This window comes from Dryas octopetala, chromosome 3, assembly GCF_963921425.1.
Source record: "Dryas octopetala chromosome 3, drDryOcto1.1, whole genome shotgun sequence".
Taxonomy (NCBI): Eukaryota; Viridiplantae; Streptophyta; class Magnoliopsida; order Rosales; family Rosaceae; genus Dryas; species Dryas octopetala.
Genome location: NC_141368.1, coordinates 22,335,611 through 22,359,066, shown reverse-complemented (window position 1 = coordinate 22,359,066; position 23,456 = coordinate 22,335,611). Strand labels below are relative to the sequence as shown.

The 23,456-nt window shown below is 37.8% G+C and overlaps 1 protein-coding gene across 1 annotated transcript; it reads right to left on the bottom strand.

Moving 5' to 3' along the window:
- Positions 1–987: 987 nt before the first annotated feature.
- On the bottom strand, positions 988–17,838 carry KEG (protein kinase KEG). The gene is made up of 16 exons (XM_086237908.1): positions 16,860–17,838; positions 14,244–14,606; positions 13,921–14,151; positions 13,580–13,705; positions 13,150–13,486; positions 12,893–13,050; positions 7,888–8,045; positions 7,267–7,388; positions 6,968–7,102; positions 6,408–6,532; positions 5,997–6,101; positions 5,642–5,875; positions 3,879–4,212; positions 3,579–3,767; positions 3,166–3,471; positions 988–2,743 (listed from the first exon to the last, which is right to left on the bottom strand). The coding sequence occupies exons 1-16, from the start codon at positions 17,609–17,611 to the stop codon at positions 1,526–1,528; spliced, it is 4,893 nt and encodes a 1,630-aa protein (XP_086094034.1). The 5' UTR covers positions 17,612–17,838; the 3' UTR covers positions 988–1,525.
- Between the last annotated feature and the right edge of the window lie 5,618 nt (positions 17,839–23,456).

Sequence of the window (23,456 nt, the reverse complement as noted above, 5' to 3'; positions counted from 1 at the left end):
ATCCTTAATTATGGTTGGTTATATCATTTATAAGGTCTGAATCAGGTGCGAAGTGGACGCTGATCAATCCATAAAAGAACATAAAAACCTCCTGTAGATTGTTAGGTAAAAATTGATCTACATGACTGGCCGATCTATTTGCCCACATATATATCTTTATGTCGATCAACCAAAAAACATAAAAGCCTCATGTCGATCGATCTGATCTGTAGATGATCAAAGCCTCATGTTGATCAATCTGAGCTCTAGATGATCGGCCGATCAATCGGACATACTAGCCGCAACAAATAGCCGCAACAAATCCAAACCATATAGCCTACTAACTTCATGTTGGATTTCAGATGTAATATTTTTCCTGTTCTATATAAGGCCAGTGCTATTCCGACTATCCTAAATTGCTGAGTTGACCACCTTATTTTAAAATTTCAACTTTACCCTTAAAACAAAAAAATTTTAATTTTGTTCGTCAGTCATTCGACAGTTATCTACCAAAATATTTATGATTATTCGACAGTTATCTGCTAAACATTGGTGAATTATTCGGTGGATAACTACCGAATGGAAATGAAAAAAGCATTCGACAGTTATCTGTCAAAATATTTGTATTTATTCGACAGTTATCTACCAAATATTGGTGGATATTTCGGTAGATGACCACCGAATGAATCTGAGTGATTTTATCATGTTTTTGCAATAAAGGGTAAAATAAAAAAAAAGTTAAAAAAAATATATTAGAATAGTCAACTCAACAGTTAAGCAGTTAAGAGTAGTCTGCGTGGCTTCACTCTATATAATCAGCCATAATACAAGCAGACCAACCACATTTTGGAATCTGAAAAAGCACACCAAAGCAATCACCATGGGTCGTACCGGTAGTCCGGTACAGCCAACGCACCAAAAATATCAACTACAAGAAAGAAGACGTGACAAGCAGCAGGTATAAGGATTACATACTCTGTCCCAAATGCAACCAAATACATTAAAAAATAAAAATAAAAAAGGCTTGATTTTTCATTGAAACACCTCTATACCAGTTTTGTTTTGGCTGTACTGTACTCTAGGAAACACTACTTTGCTGCCAATTCGTTCAAGGAAAGATAAAACGCAGACCAGAAGAGGTTTCAAAAAGGAGTAAAAAATGAATTAAGTAACAAGATTAAGGGTTCAATTTGTACAGCAATATAAATAACCTTATATATATACCTCAAAAGCTTGTCAACTGCACAACTATGAAACACAAATGACAAAATGCCACCTTTTTTCTTTACCACCTACCTTGTGTCTCCTGTAATTAACAGTAATGCAAGCCAATTTCCCCCATTTCCTATCTATCCATCTCTTGTACTCTTCTGTATTAACAGTAAATAAATTGTCCCTTCAGAACCCATTACAACAAAGGTATAGTTTCCAAGCAGATCTGATTGCATGGTGCAGTAACAATGGCTTTCCCATCTATCTGCACAAGCCAATAGGGCAAAAACCCTGAAAGCAGAGGAGCCAGTTGAAAGAAGCATAAGGAGTTGTGTCATGTGCTTTCATCGACGGCAATATCAGCAGGATCTCCAATCCATGGCCTCCCTTCTCTCCACCGGAACTTAATCCTTAACTTCCCATTTGCATCCACCCCTACCACCTGTCCTTTGCTCGCATGTGTCTCCATTCCCCAACCCCACCGTGGGGTCACCAAACCTTCTCTAATCCTCACTTGGTCCCCCACTTTAAAAGGCCTAACCCGTTCCATTTCCAATGCCTTGCAAAGCCACAACCTCTCCGTGAAGCAAAAAGCCACCCAAAGCTCCTCATTTTCCATCCGATGCACCACCCCAATGCTCGAACGATTCACCTCTCCCCATTGGTGGGTTGGCATTGAAACTGATGCTTTGACCCTAACCCAATCGCCAATGTGAAGTTCCTCTTCCTCCACAAGTTCTACTTCTGATGGATCCAACATCCATGCTTTTGAACCAGCTGGTGTGTATATTCTCAGCTTTCCATCAGCATCAATTGCGGATATGGTTCCAACACTTGCATGGCTGTGGCCTGACCACCCAAATCTTGGCTGCTTGACAGACGGTTTAACCCTAACCTTCTGGCCAACGATGAGCCTGTTAACCCTTCCAAGATCACAAGTAGGCCCAACCCATTTTTCTTGCTCCCCACAAAATCCAACAAAAGTGGTTCCATCCCATTTATCCCCCTCATATCCTAATCCTTGCACCACTCCAACACTCCCTGGCCCAACAGATTTCCAAGTACTTGCATGATCTTTTAATCTCACCCACTCCCCAACTTCAAACATTTGCTCTATCTCAAGATCCGCAGGATCTCCTCTCCACAGCCCTGGCAAACCAGAGAAAGCCACTCTCACTTCCCCATCAGCATGAACACTAGTTATAATGCCTCGAGAATCAGGTTGAGCCCCTCTCCAGCCCCATCTTGGTTCAACCAGTCCAGTCCGAAACCGAACATACTGCCCAACTCTAAAGCATGGAATTTTTTCGACATCCGTGTAATGAGTTATCCACCTGCCTTTACGGAAACAGCAAGCCAACTCCAGATAACCCGTGTCTTGTACACTATGCACAACAGCTAAACTTTCCTTTCCAATACTGTTCCAGTCATAACTTGGTCGAGTACCCAGGCTTGGTTTTGAACGTACCCAGTCACCAACTTCAAATCCAGAGAGTCGTTCTGCATCTCCAGGAGAAATTTTCCACAAGCTCTGTCTACCAGTCACTTTTACCTACATCAAAATAACCAAAATCTCATCTCATCCACAGTGACATTTAACCAGGACAATTGGACAAAGGTCCCGTTGGCTGTGTTGTTAGATGCGTGCGCGCATACACAAAAGAAATATGCTTTTACAGTTGTAAAAGTTGTCATTCACAAGGAACCAGCAGAATAACAAATAGTTCTACCATCAGTTTTAGCGAAAAGTGCAGGCCTGTTTAAGAACATATTTGTCTTTAATTTATTTATTTTTCTGCTGTTTTTGGTTAAGGAGAGAAGGGGAAGAGAGAAAAGAGTAAGAGATGAAAGAAAATAGATTGAACAAAAATTAAAAAATAAAAACCATTTAAATAAAAGGAAACCACTCATGCAAGACATTGCATATATATATATGTGTGTGTGTGTGTATAAGATAAAGATAAGCATTCTTACATTCAAAGCTCCATCCATGTCAATTCTAGCTATTTTTCCAACAGTTGCTGGACTTTCATTTGACCATCCAAGTCGAGGCTGAGTAACAGATGACATCACATGAATCTCTTGTCCCACTTCAAAAGGGGGTACCTTCTCCACATCTGTGACTGAACAAGAAAAAGGCTTGCTCCTGAAGCAGAAGGCGACACCCATATCGCCATCTTCCTCCAAGCTATGAATTATCCCAACACTGTTCCTTGTAATATCCTCCCATCCATATTTGGGGGAGGGTACTGAAGCTTTGACTCTAACCCAATCCCCAACCTGCTCATGGTGGAAATGCCAATATGAAGATAAAAAAAATGAATATTAAAAGCCACCCTGGATTTTTAAGATCATAAATATAATAAGAATGAGCAACTAGATATTACCTTGAAATCTTCCACCTTCTCCATGTCAGAAGGATCGGCCTGCCATGGTATTGGTCGATTTGGAATTTCAATTACCAGGAGGCCATCATTCTCTATCTCACTTATTCTTCCAACACTGTGGTGGGTCTCGCCTCCCCATGCATACCTAGGTTCTGCAACAGATCGCTTCACACATACCCTGTCACCAATCTTCAAAGTGAACAATGTATTATTGTTTGAAAAAGAAGACGGAAATCAACAAAGGGAATAACAAAATTATATATTGTCTCTGCAACATAAAAACTAACATATCTCCCTCACCCTGAAAGGGATTACAAGCTCAACCTCCTCTGGTTCACAATGCCATGGATTCGGAAGATAACTCAATTCTAACAACAGACTACTATCTGGTCTTATACAATACACAATACCAATGCTCCCAGGTGTAACAGATCCTAATCCATGCTTTGCAGTTGTAAGAGTGGGGCGGATACGAACCCAATCCCCAACCTTGAATTCTTCAACTCTCTCCATTTCCGCAGGATCAGCTTTCCATCCTCTGGAGGCTCCAGGAAATCCAACGCGGAGGATACCATCATCATCAACACATAATACAGTACCAATGCTATCACGTGACTGTCCGCGCCACCCAAACCTGATAATAAAACAAGGTCAGTCACCAAATTTACTATAAAATCCTTTTCAATAAGGATTACAAGCAAGCAACTATTAGCTGACTCTAAGAAGGAATTAAACGAGACCGAGGCAAAACTAAAAGATCCATCACATGCATGTGAAGTTTGATTGTTGATTAACACAAAGAGATAGTAAGGCCAAAGAGAGAACTACAATTTTTCTACTTTTATCTCTACCACCATATATCTACTATTATCCAGACCTTTACAACCATTACCTAGTTGTACAGGATTCTGCATTTCTGAGCATACCTTTTTATTCCTATAATTGAAACAGATTGTCTACAACATTACTGATAAAATATTATTAGAAGCAAACAAATCATATTTATTCTTTTTCTTATATAATGTTATCTTTTTTACTTGGTTGCCCAAAACCTTTTTGTTTGTTGGACATTTTCCCACTGTTGTTTTGTATCTTCTTGTATTTAACCCTTTGGGTCCTCTCATATGTAACCAAGTCTCTTTCAAGAATCCTTGATACATTAAGGCTATAAATTTTGTATTGATGAGTGTGGTAGGCCTTCACCCCAAAATACATAAGTAATTGTACATTAATACATTTGCAGTTTAAATGCTTGAGACAAGATACATCAATGCATGAATTAACGCTTGGAATGGGATGCACCACTTTGGCAGACTAAGAACTATTAAAGCAAGAATGAATAAGCAGTCATTAAAGTAAGCTTAAAAATTAAATAAGTTCAAGGATGACATTGTTTATGAAATGAATTGGTTAAATAAATCAGAAATCCTATGAGTCAAACATTAAAATGAATTTATTAGAGTCTGTTATAATTATCTAGTCTTTTATTTGTGTTGTAAAGGCTCAGGCCTAGAACCCTTTAATGGGTATTCGTTGTCAGGCATGGCTGGTCTCTGGAATGCATAAATACTTCAGACTACACTCAGACCAGAAGAATTTGCAAGAAATGTGAATCAGACTGACAATCATATCAATTTACCACCAACAATATTAGTGGTTTCACTAATGAATATTATCCGACAACAAGCTTTCAAAGAGGTACAATTTTCCTTTCTAAATAAATGTTGTATGCACATTGAATTTTAACTGCCAGGGAATTGCAGTATAAAATTATGGTTTGGATTAAAGAATCTTAGGGGGGTGTATTCAATTAGGATTTTAGTGGATTTTAAATGACTTGAATAGACCCTTTAAATGACTTAAAAAACTCTACAAAAGTCGGTGAAATTCCATATTGAATACACCCCCTAAATAGCACAAGTTAAAAATCAAAAGTAGATAACTAATAAGTATTTTGAAACTGGAGCACAAGATAAACTTCACCGGAAAGAAAACACAACGCCAGTACATCAGTACAATAAATCTTGTAATAGTATACATTTGGAAACTGTTCAGAATTAAACCTGGGCTCTTTGACATCCGGTTTAAGCTGGACATGCTGTCCCCTGTCTAAGGGAATAACTTTTACAACTTCATTTGCCAAAACACGAGCCTCACCAGAACAAAATGATACTATCAAATTGTCCTTGTCTGGGACATTTTGCACAAAGCCAACACTTCTATGTTTTGCATCTTGCCAGCCATATGTGGGAGTTGTTATACTTCTTTTAAATTTGACCCAGTCTCCCACTTCGAATCTAGACCATAGAGAAACAAAAATTATGAAATCTACTAGTCACAAGCAAGTGTAGATTTATGATGTAATCTACTAGTCATGCAAAAATATCAGAACAGCACAATGATGTAATCTCTTCTCACATTGTAGGAGACAGATAAACTCCCCTATTTATGAGTGCCTCCATCAGATCTTCAGATATCCATTCTCGGGGAAGGGTCTCCAAAAAGTCACGCAATGTCTTGCCACTGTCATCAAAGTCAAATATCTATATTGGTAACATAGCAGATAGCTCACCCTGTGCTTGGCACATTTTTGGAGTTCCCAAATCAGTTCTCTAATAGAATAAATGTAACAGTTTAAAGACCTAACAGTCATTAATAACTTGTCCACAACTTTGTATTTTTATTGATCATTAATAAATTTCATTTCTTATTAAAAAAAATTAAATGTTAACGTTTAAAGACCTAATAGTATATAAAGTTGAAAGAAGAGAATCTCTTGTGAATGAAGGTTGAGCCACATAAAAGAGGAATGCCATAATTGGTACTTACCTGTGATTTCTGGCTTCAACAGCAGCATCAGGATTTCTAAGCATGACAATAAGCCATTCAAGATTTTCACGAATCATTTTTGCTGCATCTGCTGCTATATGGAAAGCATTGTCACCTTCATCATCCTGATAACAATGAGCAAAAGACATTTACAAAAGCCAGATGGTTAACAGAAAAAATCTGCTTTAAGTAGTCAATACGCAAGGACAAAATCATCAGATATCACCAAGAGATAAAAGTTATGTTCATGTGTGCGTGCAAGGCATTCTAATTAGGACCCAAGTTGAGGACTTGCATATCAATCATTTGATCAGATACAGACAGTTAAGATACACAGTGAGAGACATCTCAATCATCCATATCTGCTTAACAGCTAATATGTGTGTGTGTGTGTGTATATAAGATTGTGTCTTTGTCTGTCTTTAGAAGACACTATATGTATGCCATATAATAAAACATGTGAGCATCATTATCACAATTCTATTCCAACAAAGAAATTAGGGAGATATCACAACATATAAAAGATTCGACAACGGAATTTCAAAATATCAAAGAAAAACCTGCAAATTATAATTTGCTCCAGCAGATAGAAGCAGTCCAACACATGACTTCGCCCCTCTGGCCAATGCTACATGAAGAGGAATTGTATTTTGTACATTCCGAATGTTCACATCAACTCCAGCGTCGAGTATAATCTAGTCAACAAATAGAAAAATAAAAGATTATATTAAGAGATAATTAGACAATAAAAACCAAATTTTCCAAGTGTTGATACATGAATAATGCACAGAGGATGACCAAAAATTAAGAAATGGGGTTTAGGATCTGATATCATGTAGTAGGAAGCTATCTTGCATACCTTGACCAACTCAACGTCATTAGCCATTGAAGCTGTATGCAAAGCTGTCCGTCCATGCTGGGCATCTTGAGCAGTTGCATCTGCTCCAGAAGCAAGCAAAATATGCACCATTTCTCTTCCTTCTACAAGCAGCATCAAGTAAAAATACTAATTATAAATTAATTTATTACTTGAAGTGAAATTCACTAGAAAAAAAAAAAAAAGGAAAACTAGAAGTCAGTATTACCAATCAACAAGGAAAAAACTACAAAGTTCATTATTATCTGAAAATAATATTATTTTATTAATATATAATATATATATATATAGAGAGAGAGAGAGAGAGATCTTAAAATGTCAACATTTCTTTGCTGACAATTTCTAGGATTCAATAAGTGCCCATCCCATATGTCAGCATGTCCTGATACGACTTTACCCAAAGGAACAGCTTAAGAGCAGGCACAACAAAGAAGGTAATGATTAGTTATATATCCTCTATATCAACTATAGGAGGTCATACTCACTAACCAAGAAAATCCCAAAAATAATCAATACATAAGCATAACTCTAAGGATATAGGATTACTAAACAAATTAAAAGTTTCAGATCAATGGACCAGACATTTAAGGATATAGGATTTACCAATTTCATGATCTTTCTTTAGAGCAGCTGCCATACACAACGCAGTGCCAACTGGACTTGGTATATCAATTGCATCGGCAATCTCTTCTGGTGTTGCAACTTCCACCCACCTTCTAACAACAGTAACATTCCATGTTGCCACACACAAGTGCAGTGGTCTACGATACCATAAGAATTGAACAAGGAAATCAAAAATTGATGCTAAGAATATATGTTGTTTCCATCCAATACACACAATTTACAATTGAAAAAACATTTAATATAGCCATACAACTGCTGTTAACAATTTTACATACATGCTTTTGGCCTATAAAAAATATAAACTACTGAGAAAATATGCTTAACTAAAAAGGTGACACTTATCAGGTCTACCAAGCATGTACTCTGAATCACAAGCTCAGGAATAATGGGCCAAGTTTGGCTCCAAACAGGCCGTTTGGAAGATCAATTACTAGAGTTGCCAATAATATATCACATTTAGCACTAGTCAGACCTTTCTTCAACCAAAACTACAAGGGCTTTTTTCCTTTTGGATTAGCTCAGGATTTGTCTGCCTATTTGTATGGGCTGACTGTACATTTAAAAAAAATGCAGCAATTCCCCATGAACTTTGACCCGTATTTCTTGGTCCCTGAATTTCAAAATGACTCGTTATATCCCTTGAACTTCAATTAGTATAATACAATGGCCTGTAAAGTGACTTCTGCTATCTTTCCCATCAGAAATGACAACTTGAGTTGTCACGCACATCGTCGTTTTTGTCACTTCAGGTCTTAAGAACACTTTAGTGTAATTGGGGCCGATGATTTTGATGAGGGTATTCGATTTGGAAATTTAGGGCTAAAGAGATGAAGAAAATAGGATTTTATTCACTCATATGCGTCATTTAGGGTACGACATGAGGGTAAGGATCTGCAATGTTACCTGATTATGGATTTTAGTTAGTCTTTAATCTTTAAACAATCTGATTCCTGATTTTGGGTGCATCCTTCTCCAACCATTTCCACTATCTCATCTCATTGTTCATGTTATCCATACCACCATCTCCCTTATATAAAATAAAACTTGAAATTAAATTAGTATATCACAATGGCTCTTATGTTGCATTAGGATAATTTATCTATGAGAGATATGCTAATTCAATTTTTCTCTGCATAAGTTTATATTTTATCATGGGTCTTGTGGATATGCAACATATGTCAATGTTGACTTTGTTGTTAATTTGGCTCGCATTTGAAGATTTCCTGGTTCATGGGGGATTTCCATGGTATTCTAGGATGAAGTTAGGAGTCCAAATAGGTGTTGGAAGGTTATTAATTCCTGGTGCGTTTTGGACTTCATTTTGGGCAAGTTTTGAGGTTTTCCTTGTGTATAAAGGAAACTTATTTCCTACTCAAAGTTAACTTTCTTCCTACTTTATCTAGGATTGTAATATAAGGCCTATGGTTATAAATAGGACCTTAGGGGCTTAGAAAAACGTGAGAGAATCAGATTAGAGTGAGCAAGTCCTTAGGATTCTTGGGAGGCACACAATCTAGAATTGGTGAGATCAAGATTAGGTAATTAATCTTGGGTGAGAGATCTAGGGTTTTGGGAAACACTTTGTGAAAGGGTGTAAAAGGGATTTGGGGATTGGGTTATGTGATTTAGTCCAATTGTAATCTTAATACTTATTATTCTCATAGTGAAGAACGGAGATCTCTCCCGGGGACGTAGGCAGGAATTTTGCCGAACCTCGTAACAAATCTCGGTGTGATTGTGTGTGCTTGTTGGTTTATTATTTTCTGTTTTCTTGGCTGTGTTTGTTATTTATCTTTCATCGAATTATTGCTTGTACGCCGTGACGGTGGGAATTAGGATTTAATTCTCAAACTACATCAACAAGTGGTATCAGAGCCAGGTTTCGTGTTCATCGATCGTGGTTCCGTGTTTATCGATCGAGGGTAGTTTGTCATGGCAGCGGGAAGTAGTGGTGTTTCATCCTTTAAGGTGGAGCAATTTGATGGAAGAGGTAACTTTATTCTATGGCAAAAGAGAGTGAAGGATGTCCTAGTTTCGCAAGGCTTGGCACGCGCCTTGAAGGGAAAGGAAGAAGGAAAGCCGGCAAAGATGACAGATGATGACTGGGAAGACTTGGAGTGCAGGTGTGTGAGCACGATTCGGCTTTATATTGCTGATAATATTATCAACAATATAGATGAAGATTCTGCCCCGGAATTGTGGAAGAAACTAGAAAAGCTGTATTTAGCTCAGAAGTCTATGGCCACAAAGTTGAATCTGAAGCGGGACATATATAAGCTGAAGATGGAAGCGGGTGCAAATCTCATGGATCATATGAACGTGTTCAAAGGACTGCTAAATCAACTCGAAAGAGTTGGGGTAAAGATTGAGGAAGAAGATCGATCCCTCTTACTTCTAACCTCACTTCCTGATACATATGACAACATAGTGGATATCTTCTTGTATGGTAAGGATACACTGAAGATGGAGGAGGTCGAGTCAACTCTCTTGTCTAGTGAAAGGAGAAAGAAAGTTGAGGATAAAGATTCCTTGTTTGTTGCTCATGGTCAAGGAGGAAGGCAAACTACCAAGGGTTCTAGTGATAGCAAGGCTAGATCAAAGGGTAGTGGTAAGGGCTGGCAGTGCTACAAGTGCAAAGAGTGGGGACACATAAAGAAGGACTGTCCGACTTGGAATAAGAAGGATGGTCATGGCTCTACAGCGGTAGCAGACTATAATGAATCTGGAGAACTTCTCACAATCTCTATAGGTAACACTTCTTCTCATGGTGATTGGATATTGGATTCGGGTTCTACTCACCATATATGCTCTAGGAAAGAATATTTTGAAAAGTTTCAAGAATCAAAGGGAGGATCTTTCTCTTTGCCTGACGGGTCCAAAGTTGACGTCATGGGGGTTGGAACGGTGAAGATCAAGATGTTCAATGGGGTGGAGCATACTTTGGGTGGAGTCGCTTATGTCCCAAAGCTACAAAGGAATTTGATATCCTTGAGTAGGTTGGATTCCAAGGGCTACCTGGTTTTGATAGCAGGTGGAGTCATGAAAATTACTCATGGAAGCATGGTCCTAATGAAGGGAGAGAAGTGTGGTGGTTTATATCGTTTGATAGGAACTCAAACCTCGATGGTTGGTTGGAAACGAAATGCACAAGAAATCAAGCGCTTGAGGAAGGTCTCGTTTGCGGGTACAGCAGAGACGGTTGTGACATGTTTCCAAGGTTCAAATGATGGTGAGAAAGGAGATCCTACTGGAAGAGGGGGTGAATCGAGGCCCCTCTTCGGTGCTAACCGGTAATTGGTTACACGATGCAGCTGCACATAGGTATTGGCCGTGCGAATCAAGGGTGGACCATAGTTTCTTGATTCGGGTTATGTGTAGTTGGTACAAGGTCAAGGCCAATGGTATTTGGTGCAAGGTAATTTGCATGATATGCTCGCCAAGGTGGAGATTGTTGTTAATTTGGCTCGCATTTGAAGATTTCCTGGTTCATGGGGGATTTCCATGGTATTCTAGGATGAAGTTAGGAGTCCAAATAGGTGTTGGAAGGTTATTAATTCCTGGTGCGTTTTGGACTTCATTTTGGGCAAGTTTTGAGGTTTTCCTTGTGTATAAAGGAAACTTATTTCCTACTCAAAGTTAACTTTCTTCCTACTTTATCTAGGATTGTAATATAAGGCCTATGGTTATAAATAGGACCTTAGGGGCTTAGAAAAACGTGAGAGAATCAGATTAGAGTGAGCAAGTCCTTAGGATTCTTGGGAGGCACACAATCTAGAATTGGTGAGATCAAGATTAGGTAATTAATCTTGGGTGAGAGATCTAGGGTTTTGGGAAACACTTTGTGAAAGGGTGTAAAAGGGATTTGGGGATTGGGTTATGTGATTTAGTCCAATTGTAATCTTAATACTTATTATTCTCATAGTGAAGAACGGAGATCTCTCCCGGGGACGTAGGCAGGAATTTTGCCGAACCTCGTAACAAATCTCGGTGTGATTGTGTGTGCTTGTTGGTTTATTATTTTCTGTTTTCTTGGCTGTGTTTGTTATTTATCTTTCATCGAATTATTGCTTGTACGCCGTGACGGTGGGAATTAGGATTTAATTCTCAAACTACATCAACAGACTTTTCTATTTAAAAGTTTAAAAACCATGGGACCTTATAACTATTAAGAAAATTAACCAGGGGCCTGGATCTAAAAATCTCAAATATATAATCTGTTTCAAACAGATGCAAAGATTTACAATCAGATTCTTGTTGGAAGCAGCCCAACCAGAAATGAATGTTAAAACAGCTGCAGTGGGGGATAACCAATAAACAAGACCAATATAACTACACGTTGTCATGGTTATATATAAGACTTCAACATCTTAATTCTACAACATGTGAAAGTCACAATGTCATGGATACTAATTTGGAAGACATGAAAAGAGGTAAAGCTGGAAAAGCACATTGGTAACAGTGGTGAGCTATATTTCCACATTCAGTTTTCTCTTTTTATTTTATTCTTTGGGGCCCAATGGCCATTTGAATTTAGCAATAAAATGAATAAAAGAGTCAATGAAGCAGTGGAAAAAAATCAGAATGCACAATCTTCCAAAATTTTCCTTGACTCATTAAGAATTAAGATACAATTTATCAATTTATCATTGATAATTGATAGCCATGCTTTTATGCCCACATCAAGAGGTCAAAATTTGGCTACAACTATATGTTCCTTCAATTTGTATAATATCCTTTACAATCAAAGACACTAGAATCCTGTATCTCAAAAGGCACAATGTTCCCAGCAAAGCACCTGCCTAAATGAATAATAGACTATTTATTAAAAACTGATTACACAATAGTGGATTGTGCACTTTTTTTAAAAATACACAAATATTTGATATTATATCACACTTCATCAATGAATTCAATACCCCAGTACTAAATGTAAGCACATTATTCATATCAGCAAAAAGAAAAAGAAAATCAATGTTGTACTTACGTCAATCTTTCTGAATTTAAAACAGCCATTGACCTACAGCCTCCATTCTCCAAAACGACAAGAGCGCAATCTGTATATTTCTTGGCAACAGCTCTATGCAGTACAGATTCACCTTCTTCATCCACCGCATTAGGATCTGCTCCAGCTATTAGTAACTCCTGATAGTATGCAAAATATATGTTAAGAGTACACCTTTCAAGAGCCTTATGAAGCAGAAATGAAATATCACTAAACATATCCAAGAAACTGAGACCTACACGCATACAATCAGGCTGGCCATGATAGGCACAGACATGAGCAACGGAGGGACCAAAGCCCTCCCGCAATCTAGATCTTACATTAGCGCCTCTGTTAATGAGAGCATGAACGCATTCTGGGGATCCAGCTACTAAAGCAAAAACAAGTGGAGGATCCCCATCTTTGTCCAAGACATCCACATTCGCCTCTCTATACTCCAAAATAGCCTCAACAAGTTCTGCACTTCCACGTCTACAGGCCAAATGCAGTGCAGTTTGGCCATCAGCATTTTGAGCTTCTAATAGAGACAATATTGCGCTGTTATCACTTCCTGCTGCAGCCTTTTCAAGAAGATCTCTGTATAACCAAAGAAGTCCAGCATAGAGAATAAGACAAAAAGTCTACATTTTAAAAACTAGCTCAAATAATTGTGTACTATAGTGCACTAACCTAACACCACACACATCCCCTTCAGACACAAGTCTATGCAGAATGGTGGGGTTACCCTGAAAAACTTCTGAATTGGATACAGGAGATGGTTCCGTCACATTTGATCCAGAGCATCTAGCTAAGCCACTGTGTTCACACACCCAAGATGTAAACCTTATGTAACAGGATTAGCAAATTATAAATTTCAATATAAAGACCTTGGTCTCTCTGTGACTGAAAGAAACCCAATATCACTTAATTAGTTTCTATATATATGTTCTTCATCCAACAGCATCAGCTAGGACTAAGTCAGATGCAATAAAAAAGAGATCAAGAGAATAATCAGAACTTTTAATTCTTACTTATCAGGACTTGCAGGAGGGCTGCGTGGAATCTCCTGCAAATGGCGGAGGAAAGTTGCTAACATTGAATTAAAGGATGGTCGTTTTGCTGCCTTGAACTGCAGACACTCACCAATCATTTTCCACAATTCCCTAGGTATTCCAACACCTACTACACTTGCATATTGTGGAGGCAGTTTCCGAGCCTTGATCACAGCCCGATAAATTTCCTCTGTGCTTAAACCAGCCCATCTGCACAACGAATTTCAACTTGTACTAAAAATCATTCCATGAAGGGAAAAAGAATGAGAACTTTCAAATATAGATTATGTTTCTCCACATACGGGATGGAACCAGTGCACATTTCTACCAATGTACAACCAAAACTCCATGCATCTGACTCTGCAGAAAAACCAATAGCATCATCCCAAAATGGATTCAATGACTTCCTCACTGGCTCCCATGCCTCTGGAGCTGCATAGTGGGGACTGAGCATTGTACACTCCATACACGAATGGACCCTTGAGGTGTCACACTCCGATCGAGCTTTCCGGCAGGAAGATTTCTTCAGAATTGCAGCAACTCCGTAGTCAGAAATTACCGCGTGACCACTTGCATCCAAAAGAAGATTGGACGGTTTAAGATTCATACAAACAACACCTGCGGCATGGAGTTCAGCCACTCCTCGTGCGATATCAGCCCCATATCTATAAATGGCAAGCACTCAAGATGTCACAAAAAGAGTTAATGCCAGATAATAGTTACTAATATTAGATTTTATATAAACTCGGTAAACCTCCAACTCAATTAACTCTCAAATCAATGAATTCAACATGTATAAAATGGAAGTATAAACATGTTCATAACTATAATAATCTGTATTCATCTATTCTGTTCCTGGAATTTTCAAAATGTTGTGGATACAGACAGATGTGCCTAACAAACCCTATCCTATTGTTGGCAGCTGGTTATATGAAAAACCCAACAGATGTTTTGCCTTTTTCAGTGACAACGCATTTGATTCTTCTACATTTGTTCTCCAAGTCTAAAATTCATCCCTTAGATACAAAAATTAATTTAGAAAATCAGAATGTCATTTATGATCACTCTTATTTTGTGGTTAGTATTTCCCACATTTACCTCCTAAACATTAAATTAAAGCAAGCTTATCTGTGTATACAAAAGAAACACATTTCAACAAGAATCTGTTTAAACTCCCCATATAAAAGAAACCAATTTCCACCATTGATATCTAGAACATTATGAAGACCGAAGATCTTTCAGAACAAATGAGAAGTCCCATCATCATTTGCATGTTTCAACAGTTTGTTTATCTGCTTTTTCTGTGCTAATCAATAAATTGAAACATTTCCATCATTTATAAAATATTTGTGGAACCAATGATGGTTAAAGAAGGACAAGGTAACTAATATTGATCCATTGATCTTCCATAATAATGCATTTATCGCGTAGATTGTTGACTTCCTATTGAAGGGGAAAATAACATATAAGATCATTTTATTAACAAGTCTCTTCAACTTAAATAAATTGATACAGCTGTTTATAGTTTTACAATTAATTGGCAACAGTTATTTCCAGCTTATAGCTACAACTGTAAAGCTATTACAAGCTCAAAATTGTTAAGTACAACATGGTTAAATCTGACTTCTTCAAATTTCAATGAATTTAAATAATGAATAGAACCATTAATTAAATAAATAAAAATTTAATCAGCTTGATCAACACATTAGGGACAATTTTTGTTAAACCAAAATGACATCAATACCACCTCCATCCAACAAAGATGTCCACTTTTTTGCATTTATAACTGTTCTATAATGTCCATCCATTACTATTAAGTTGAAAAAGAAATTTTCTTACGGGTATCAACATTCTTAGAAATTTTGTAATTCCACATTGCAGCCTTGAAAAATGAGAGGGAAATGTTTGAAAAGAAATGCAACATTAGCTAAGTAAGAAAGGTTAAATTTATTTTCCTTGAAAGCATTCTGGTGAGGACAACATTTCCGCGAATGGAGGCCATCACAATATGGTGGTTGTAATATAAATTGTATCCTAACTGGTGTCAACATTAGCATTGAATTAGAATAATGGAAAGGGTGATTTTGCAGCATTAAGGCCTTACTAGGAATAGTTTATATCAAACTCAACAAAATACTATCCCACTTGCATTGTAAGACATTGATAACATGAATAGGTGTATCTTTTAAATTCATTTGTTCACATCAAACATTCACTCAACACGATGTAATTTGAACTTGTTCTTCATTTTTTGATTCAAACTCTTCTACAAAATTTATGATAATATGACTGGATGAATTTTCATAGAATAGAAAGATACACATACTAAATCATATAATTAACAATCATGTCTAATGATAGACGCTTCAATAACTTACATATAAAATATTCTCTTTTCCATTGGTACTCAAGCTCACGTTTGCAGACAAGAAGAGAAAATAAAATAAAAGAAATGAAGAAACATAGCAAAAAAAAGAAGAAGCAGAAAATGGTTTAGATATCACAAAGTACTACCCCAATGTAACTCAGCTCCATACGACAGTGCAATGCATGTGAAGTGCCAACATACAAAACATTATTGCAAAAATACCACCCCATTTTCTATGAGACACAAAAACCTAAAATTAATTTTATTTGTGAAATAAATTTAAAAGCCCACAATGTTTGCGCCAGCAACCAATTATGGCACTGTTATACATACATCCAATCTATACCCACTATATAGAAAGCAACAAGAATTTCCTACACTCGCTAAATAACCATTTTGAACTAAACTATCCACAATGATCAAATAAACCAATATAAAAAGTTACTCTCCACACACACTCACACATATAGAAATTAACCAAAGCATACAAAAATTATATAATACAAAACCGTTTAATAAAAAATTGAAAGGAAAAATAAAACTACAAAACCTTAGGATTTGCTCCAAAGTCAGTCTGCCCTCATTGCGCTGCATCTCGGATTGAACAGACCCATAACACCTATCCATAACAAGACACAAAGTGCCTTCACTCCTCATAGCCCCATGGAATGTGCACACATTCCTACACCACATTGAGGCCCGCCGCAAATTAGCTAGTTGCCCCATCACCCAATCCATACTCGTCTCCTCTGCCGCCGCCACCTTCTTCACAGCAACACGGTGGCGGCACCGGACGCCACCATTGCCAATCGTAGCCGTCCACATTTCAACCCCGGCCTGCCTCCCCTCCCCTATCCGCCGCACCAATTTCAAGTCATGGTGCACCGCGACCTCGATCACCGGCCCACATGCCCCCGAGCTGGAAGTGTGGGATCCGCGGCTGCATCTGCGGCGCGAGAGGGAGTCCTCGTCATTGTCCCCAGCATCCTCATCGTCGTCGTCACCCTCCTCGTCATCCGTGTAATCGCAATCAAAATTGTTGGCCGCTGGGGCGGACGAAGGGGCATTGGAGCTGGAGTGAATCAGCGCAAGCACGGCGAAGTTCTTCCGCAGAGCCTGAACGGAGTTCCCGACGACAGACACGTGGCGACACCTGGGACAGACGAGCGTGGTGTCGGGACAAGCGGCGAACATTCTGGACAAGCAGTCCTTGCAGAAGCCATGACCGCACTGAAGCAAAAGCGGGACTCTCTCTTCTTCGTCGTAGCGCGTTTGACAGACCGAACAGCACGGCACTTTCATCTTGTCGTCCCCGTGAAAAGTGCTTTTCAGCTGAATCGATTGAAAAATTGGGTGATTTTATAGCTTCGGGAGCTCAGGAGATGTTGGGAGTGGAGGAAAAGGTAGATCCATAAACGAATTGGGAGAGGGAAATGAAGATTCGCAAGAAATGATCAGTTGGGCTAAACGGGAAAGAAATCTACCCAGAAAAAGAAAAGAGGGTTTTAGTCTTCTAGAGAGAGAAAGAAGAGAGAGAGAGAGAGAGGGAGAGTGGCTTGTGTCTTGTAGGCTTGTAGCTTGTAACTTGCAACTTGTTGGTGTGAGGTGTTTTTTTGTGTTTTGTTTTTTGTTATTTGATTTTTGATTTTGTGATTTTCATTTCTTTTCCCTTTATAAGGAGAGAGGATGGTTGGGTGGGTGTGGGTCGGCTGCTGCTTTTCACACCGAGTAACTTAACCCGCTTCTTCCGCCATAAACACGGTTTCTTTCGAGGGTAGAAATGGTATTTTGTGCAACAGTGCATGAGATATATTTGACAATTCTTTTGAGTTGCTTGCATTTATTTTATTTTATTTTATTTTTTTGTTGAATATTTTCTTTTCTTTTTTTATCTACAGTAAAATATATTTTATGGTGAAAAATCTACACATCATCTTAAGGAGTCTCACCCCTCTATAACCTTATTTATTGCTGCAAAGAGCTGTTGAATCGAAGCTGGAGTGTGCCACTGCATCATAGGAGCAAAATTGTATTGTTGACTTCCTTGCCAACTCCAGCTTTGGGTGTACCTTGGGCCTTCATGTGCCAAGCTCTCTCCAACAGCTACTAATTCCTTAAAAATTGAACGGAATGGGATAATTTGAGAAAAAAGACTCCAAATTAGGTATTGGAGTCGTATCAGGATTCCTCCTTTAAAAGTGTATATGTTAAGACTACTATTTTACTTAAGCTTCAAACGAGGTTATTTTATCAAATCCGTTAACATTTTCAGTTAAAAATATTAAAATATTTTTTGTTACTATTAAAATATTTATAAAAACTTAAAAAATAACACTAAAAGAAGAAATTAATAAAAAATAAAAAACTAAAAGAAGAAAAAGAAGAAAAAATAAAAACACATTAAAGAAGAAAAAAACTTAAAAGACTAAAAGAAAAAAAAAAAACTACTTCGAAAGAAAAATATTAAAAACAACTAAAAGGAAAAAAATGTAAAAACTAAAAGGAAAAAAAAAAGGGAGGAGCAGAACCTCCCTCCCAACCCAGCCTCAGCCACCTAGTTCGCAACCCCTCCCAGTCCCAGCCACCTCGAACCCCTTCCCCCACCTGTCACACCTCAAACTCCAGGTATACGACAGAGGCACTTTTCCTGAGTATCCCGAGAGATGAAAAGTGCTTTTCAGCTGAATCGATTGAAAAATTGGGTGATTTTATAGCTTCGGGAGCTCAGGAGATGTTAGGAGTGGAAATTGGGAACTAGAGAGGAGGAAAAGATAGATCCATAAACGAATTGGGAGAGAGAAATGAAGATTCACAAGAAATGATCAGTTGGGCTAAACAGGAAAGAAATCTACCCAGAAAAAGAAAAGAGGGTTTTAGTCTTCTAGAGAGAGAAAGAAGAGAGAGAGAGAGAGAGAGGGAGAGTGGCTTGTGCCTTGTAGCTTGTAACTTGCAACTTGCAACTTGTTGGTGTGAGGTGTTTTTTTGTGTTTTGTTTTTTGATTTTGTGATTTTGTGATTTTGTGATTTTCTTTTCTTTTCCCTTTATAAGGAGAGAGGATGGTTGGGTGGGTGTGGGTTGGCTGCTGCTTTTCACACCGAGTACTTAACCCGCTTCTTCCGCTACAAACACGGTTTCTTTCGAGGGTAGAAATGGTATTTTGTGCAAAGTGGAGAGATGGTGGTGTGCAACAGTGCATGGGATATGGGATATATTTGACAAAGAGGAGGGTGGTTTTCAGTCCAACACCGTCCATATGGTGGACTAGGAAACTAATTCTTTTGAGTTGCCTACATTTATTTTATTTTATTTTTTTGTTGAATTTTTTTTTTCTCTTTTTACCTAACATTTTATAGAAAATTAAGACTAAATACTAAATCCTAATAATTTTTTAGTATAGCATAAAGACCATATAATATTTCAATTGAATTACCAAATTTAAATGTAGTTTTTTAGATTAGTTTACAAACATGTTGATTCCTTTGATTTGAGCGTTTTCCATTTGACATTTTATTCTTTGGCCCACATATGATAGGTGTTAGTTAAAATTTATAAAGTTTTGACAAAATTGTCCTTGAAGCTTTTATATCATCTTGAAAATTGGCTAATGTAGTCTCAACTTCAAATTTAGTTGTGATTAAACGACAGTCATATCTAAGTTGTGACTTAATTGAATTGTTTTTTAGTAATATTATACTACAATATAATATAAATAGAGGTCAAAATAATATTTTTACTCAAAATAATACATAGTATAGTAGTGTGAGTTGTCTTTTTCAATTTACCAAGATCACAATTAAATTGTGGCTGGATTGATTTTTTTTAAAACAAAAATTTAATACAATATAGTATAAATTAATGTAATATTTCTAATGTAATATATATTTTTTTATTGTAGTGGCATATGATGTAATATTTGTGAATTCTAATACATTTTACTTTATTATTTTGTTTAATTTTCAACTAGTACCTAATCTAAAATGCTATTTAATTTTAATATCTAAACTAAAAATTTATTGAAATTTAGTAGTTAAAATCAATAGATCTAATATTTTATGATGAAGAATCTACACATCATCTTGAAGAGTCTCACCCCCTTTATAACCTTATTTCTTGTTGCAAAGAGCTGTTGAACCGAAGGGACTGTGTCACTGCATCATAGGAGCAAAATTGTGTTGTTGACTCCCTTGCCAACTCTAGCATTGGGCGTACCTTGGACCTTTATGTGTCCAGCTCTCCACCTGCAGTTGCTAGTTTCCTAAAAATTGACGAAAATTATAACAAAATTGACGATATATCCTTATTTTAGTCAAAAATAATGTTAAAGTCCTAATTTAGGTCACTTTGAAGGTGGTATCCTCGATTGAAATAGGCATATAAGTGGACTCCTGTTGCTAAAATTTTCTCATTATGATATATAAGATACTTAAAACATCATTATTTTTTATGGAACTTATATAAAAATTTATAGTAGACATCAATTTTTTTTCTGTTTTATGACAGGACCATCCCAAATTCTACTCTGGAACCCGAAGTGATTCTATGAGATTTAACACCGATAGAGTGTCAGCCCACTAACCTCAATCATCCTGTTGAGTGCTCATTTTACACTACTTTATGATACTAACTCCCTAACTCAGAGTGCAAGAACTCGATATTTTGTGGGTTGTTAGTTTGTTTTTGTTCTTATAGGATAAAATGAGCAAAAAAGAGAAAAGGAAGCAAATGGAGCCATTTTTGGACATTTCCTGGTTAAACTAGGAAAACGAGTGAAATCCTGGTCAAACCAGGAAAAGTGCAGAAATCCTAGTCAAATGAGGATTCCTAGTCACACTAGGAAACATCAAGTCTAGAACCATTATTGCAGAGCCTGAAATGAGAAATCCTGATTGAAACAAGAAATCCTGGTTGAACTAGGAAACCTAACCCTACTAAGGAAAGGAGTCCTAATGACACTAGGAGACCCCAGGGGCAATATGGTCATTACGAGAAGTCAAAGTAGATAAGGAATCCTTCATTTACAAGAAATCCTAGTTACACTAGGAAATGTTGGTCAAAGTCAACTTTACAAAGTCAAGGTTCCAGACACTTCTAGAAGGTGGTGGACATCCATGGAAATAAATGGAGGGAACAAAGGAATTCAAATTCAAATGGAGATGAGGGGCAAAATGGAAAGTCAAAGCTAATAGTCAAGGGTCAACTATGACAAAGTCAACAAGTCAAATGAGCCATGGGCCTATGCAATGTCGAAATCTGAAGGGGTCATGCATGCATGCATGCGCTAGCCCAAGATGAAGCCCAAAGCGCTAGCCCAAGACTAGCAGCCATGCACCTGACCCTAGGGGGCTGGTGTGTGTCACTTAAGCCCAAAGCCAAAGCCTTTGCCGCAAGCCCAATGCCTCTCCTAACCCTAGCTGCTGCCGCACTTTCTCTTTTCCTTGCCTCTCAAGGATTCCTCTCCTACTGATCTCTATAAATACATATCTTCAATTCAGAAAAAGGGTTCTCTCCTCTTTTATTTTTCAGAAACCCTAGCTAGCCTCTCTTCCTTTTTCTTGCCGCACACCCTTATTCTCTTCTCCCTCTTTTCTTTCTTTTCTTTCCTGGCCGAACCCTAGCAACCACCATCTTTGCTTGTCTTTCTTTTATCTTGTGCCAAACTGAAGGAGGAGGAACAAGTCAAGCCGCAGCCACCACCACCTAGTTACGCCACCTTCTTGCTGCCACCACCTTGCCGAGCACCCCAGCTGCCTTGCCGTGGAGCCCAAGGCCGAGCATCAGCCCATCACGTCACCACCTTGCAGCCGCATCTCCACCTTGCTGCCGTGGCTGGATTTCTCTTCCCTTCCTCTTTCTTTTCATAATGTTGATTATGTTTGGTTTATTCGTGGATTTAATTATGTGTAGCTAAATATTGGGCTTGGGCTAGGATGAAGCCTTAGAGATGCTGTTTACTTTCACTATGGATTATTGATATTTTAATTATTTACATGTTGACAAATTTTGGATCTCTGTTTAAATTGACTCTATTTGTTTCGCATCTTTGACTGATCACCTTAGGTATAGGGTACCTTAATTTGGAGCTATGCGCTATGTGTTTGTCACTCTCACAGATTGTAATGACTCTTGCATGGGTAATAGCTGTCTTAACTTAGCACTAGGGAACATGCAAGTTAACTGGCTAAGGAAGGCCCAAGAAGCTCTTAGTTTATGCACAGTAAGGGGAGTAATTGCTAAAATTAACTAGCCAAACCTTTTAGTAGACGAACTTTGTTGGCATGTTTATATATTGATCGTTAATATTCATAGTAAAGTGAACGGTATGCTAGTGGTGGATTCTGACCCTTAGTGTTTCTTTATTATTGTCCTATCCGAATTCATTTAATTTGTGACTTCAAAGTTTTGTTATTTATCTGTTAGTTTAGTCTAGTCTTAAAAACCAATCAAAACCCCCCATTTGCGTGTGTGAGTTACAATTGAGTTAAATTGAGTTAGTAATCATAACACTAATACAATTCTCTGTAGGATCGATCTCGTATTTGTAAGCTTTGCTACTTAGCAATTCGTGCACTTGCGAGTTAACCTATAGCTCAGAAAAGGTTATTTAATTTGTTCTAGGAAAACATATAACAAGTTTTTGGCGCCGTTGCCGGGGAATTGTTATTTGTGTTGATTGCTAGTTTAATTAACTTTAGTTAAGTCATTTTAGTTAGGTTTTATTTTTTATTTTTATTTTTTGGTTCTCACTGATTTCTCTTGTTTCTAAGGTACAATGGAAGAATCAAATTCGAAGATCACTCCTCTTTCACGTGCAGAAGGCCAGAAGGTGTTGAGTGTGTACAAGGGTAGGCCGAGACTCAATTGGACACCATTAAGGATGAGGTCAACTCTTGTGTCGCCAAGAGGAAGTGAATCTGAAGAAGCATACGAAGAAGAGAAATCAGAAGAGGAAGTTGAGGAGACCTTGCAGCCGAATGCCTCTCAAATGAGAGTACCTTTGAGTGATTATTTGTCTCCAACGCTTCTAGCTCAACCTACGTGCATTGCTTACTCTCAAGTGGAAGCTGATTTTGAAATTTCAAGTGGGACAATCAGACTTCTTCCATCATTTCATGGTCTAGAAGGAGAGGATCCCTACGTACATATTAA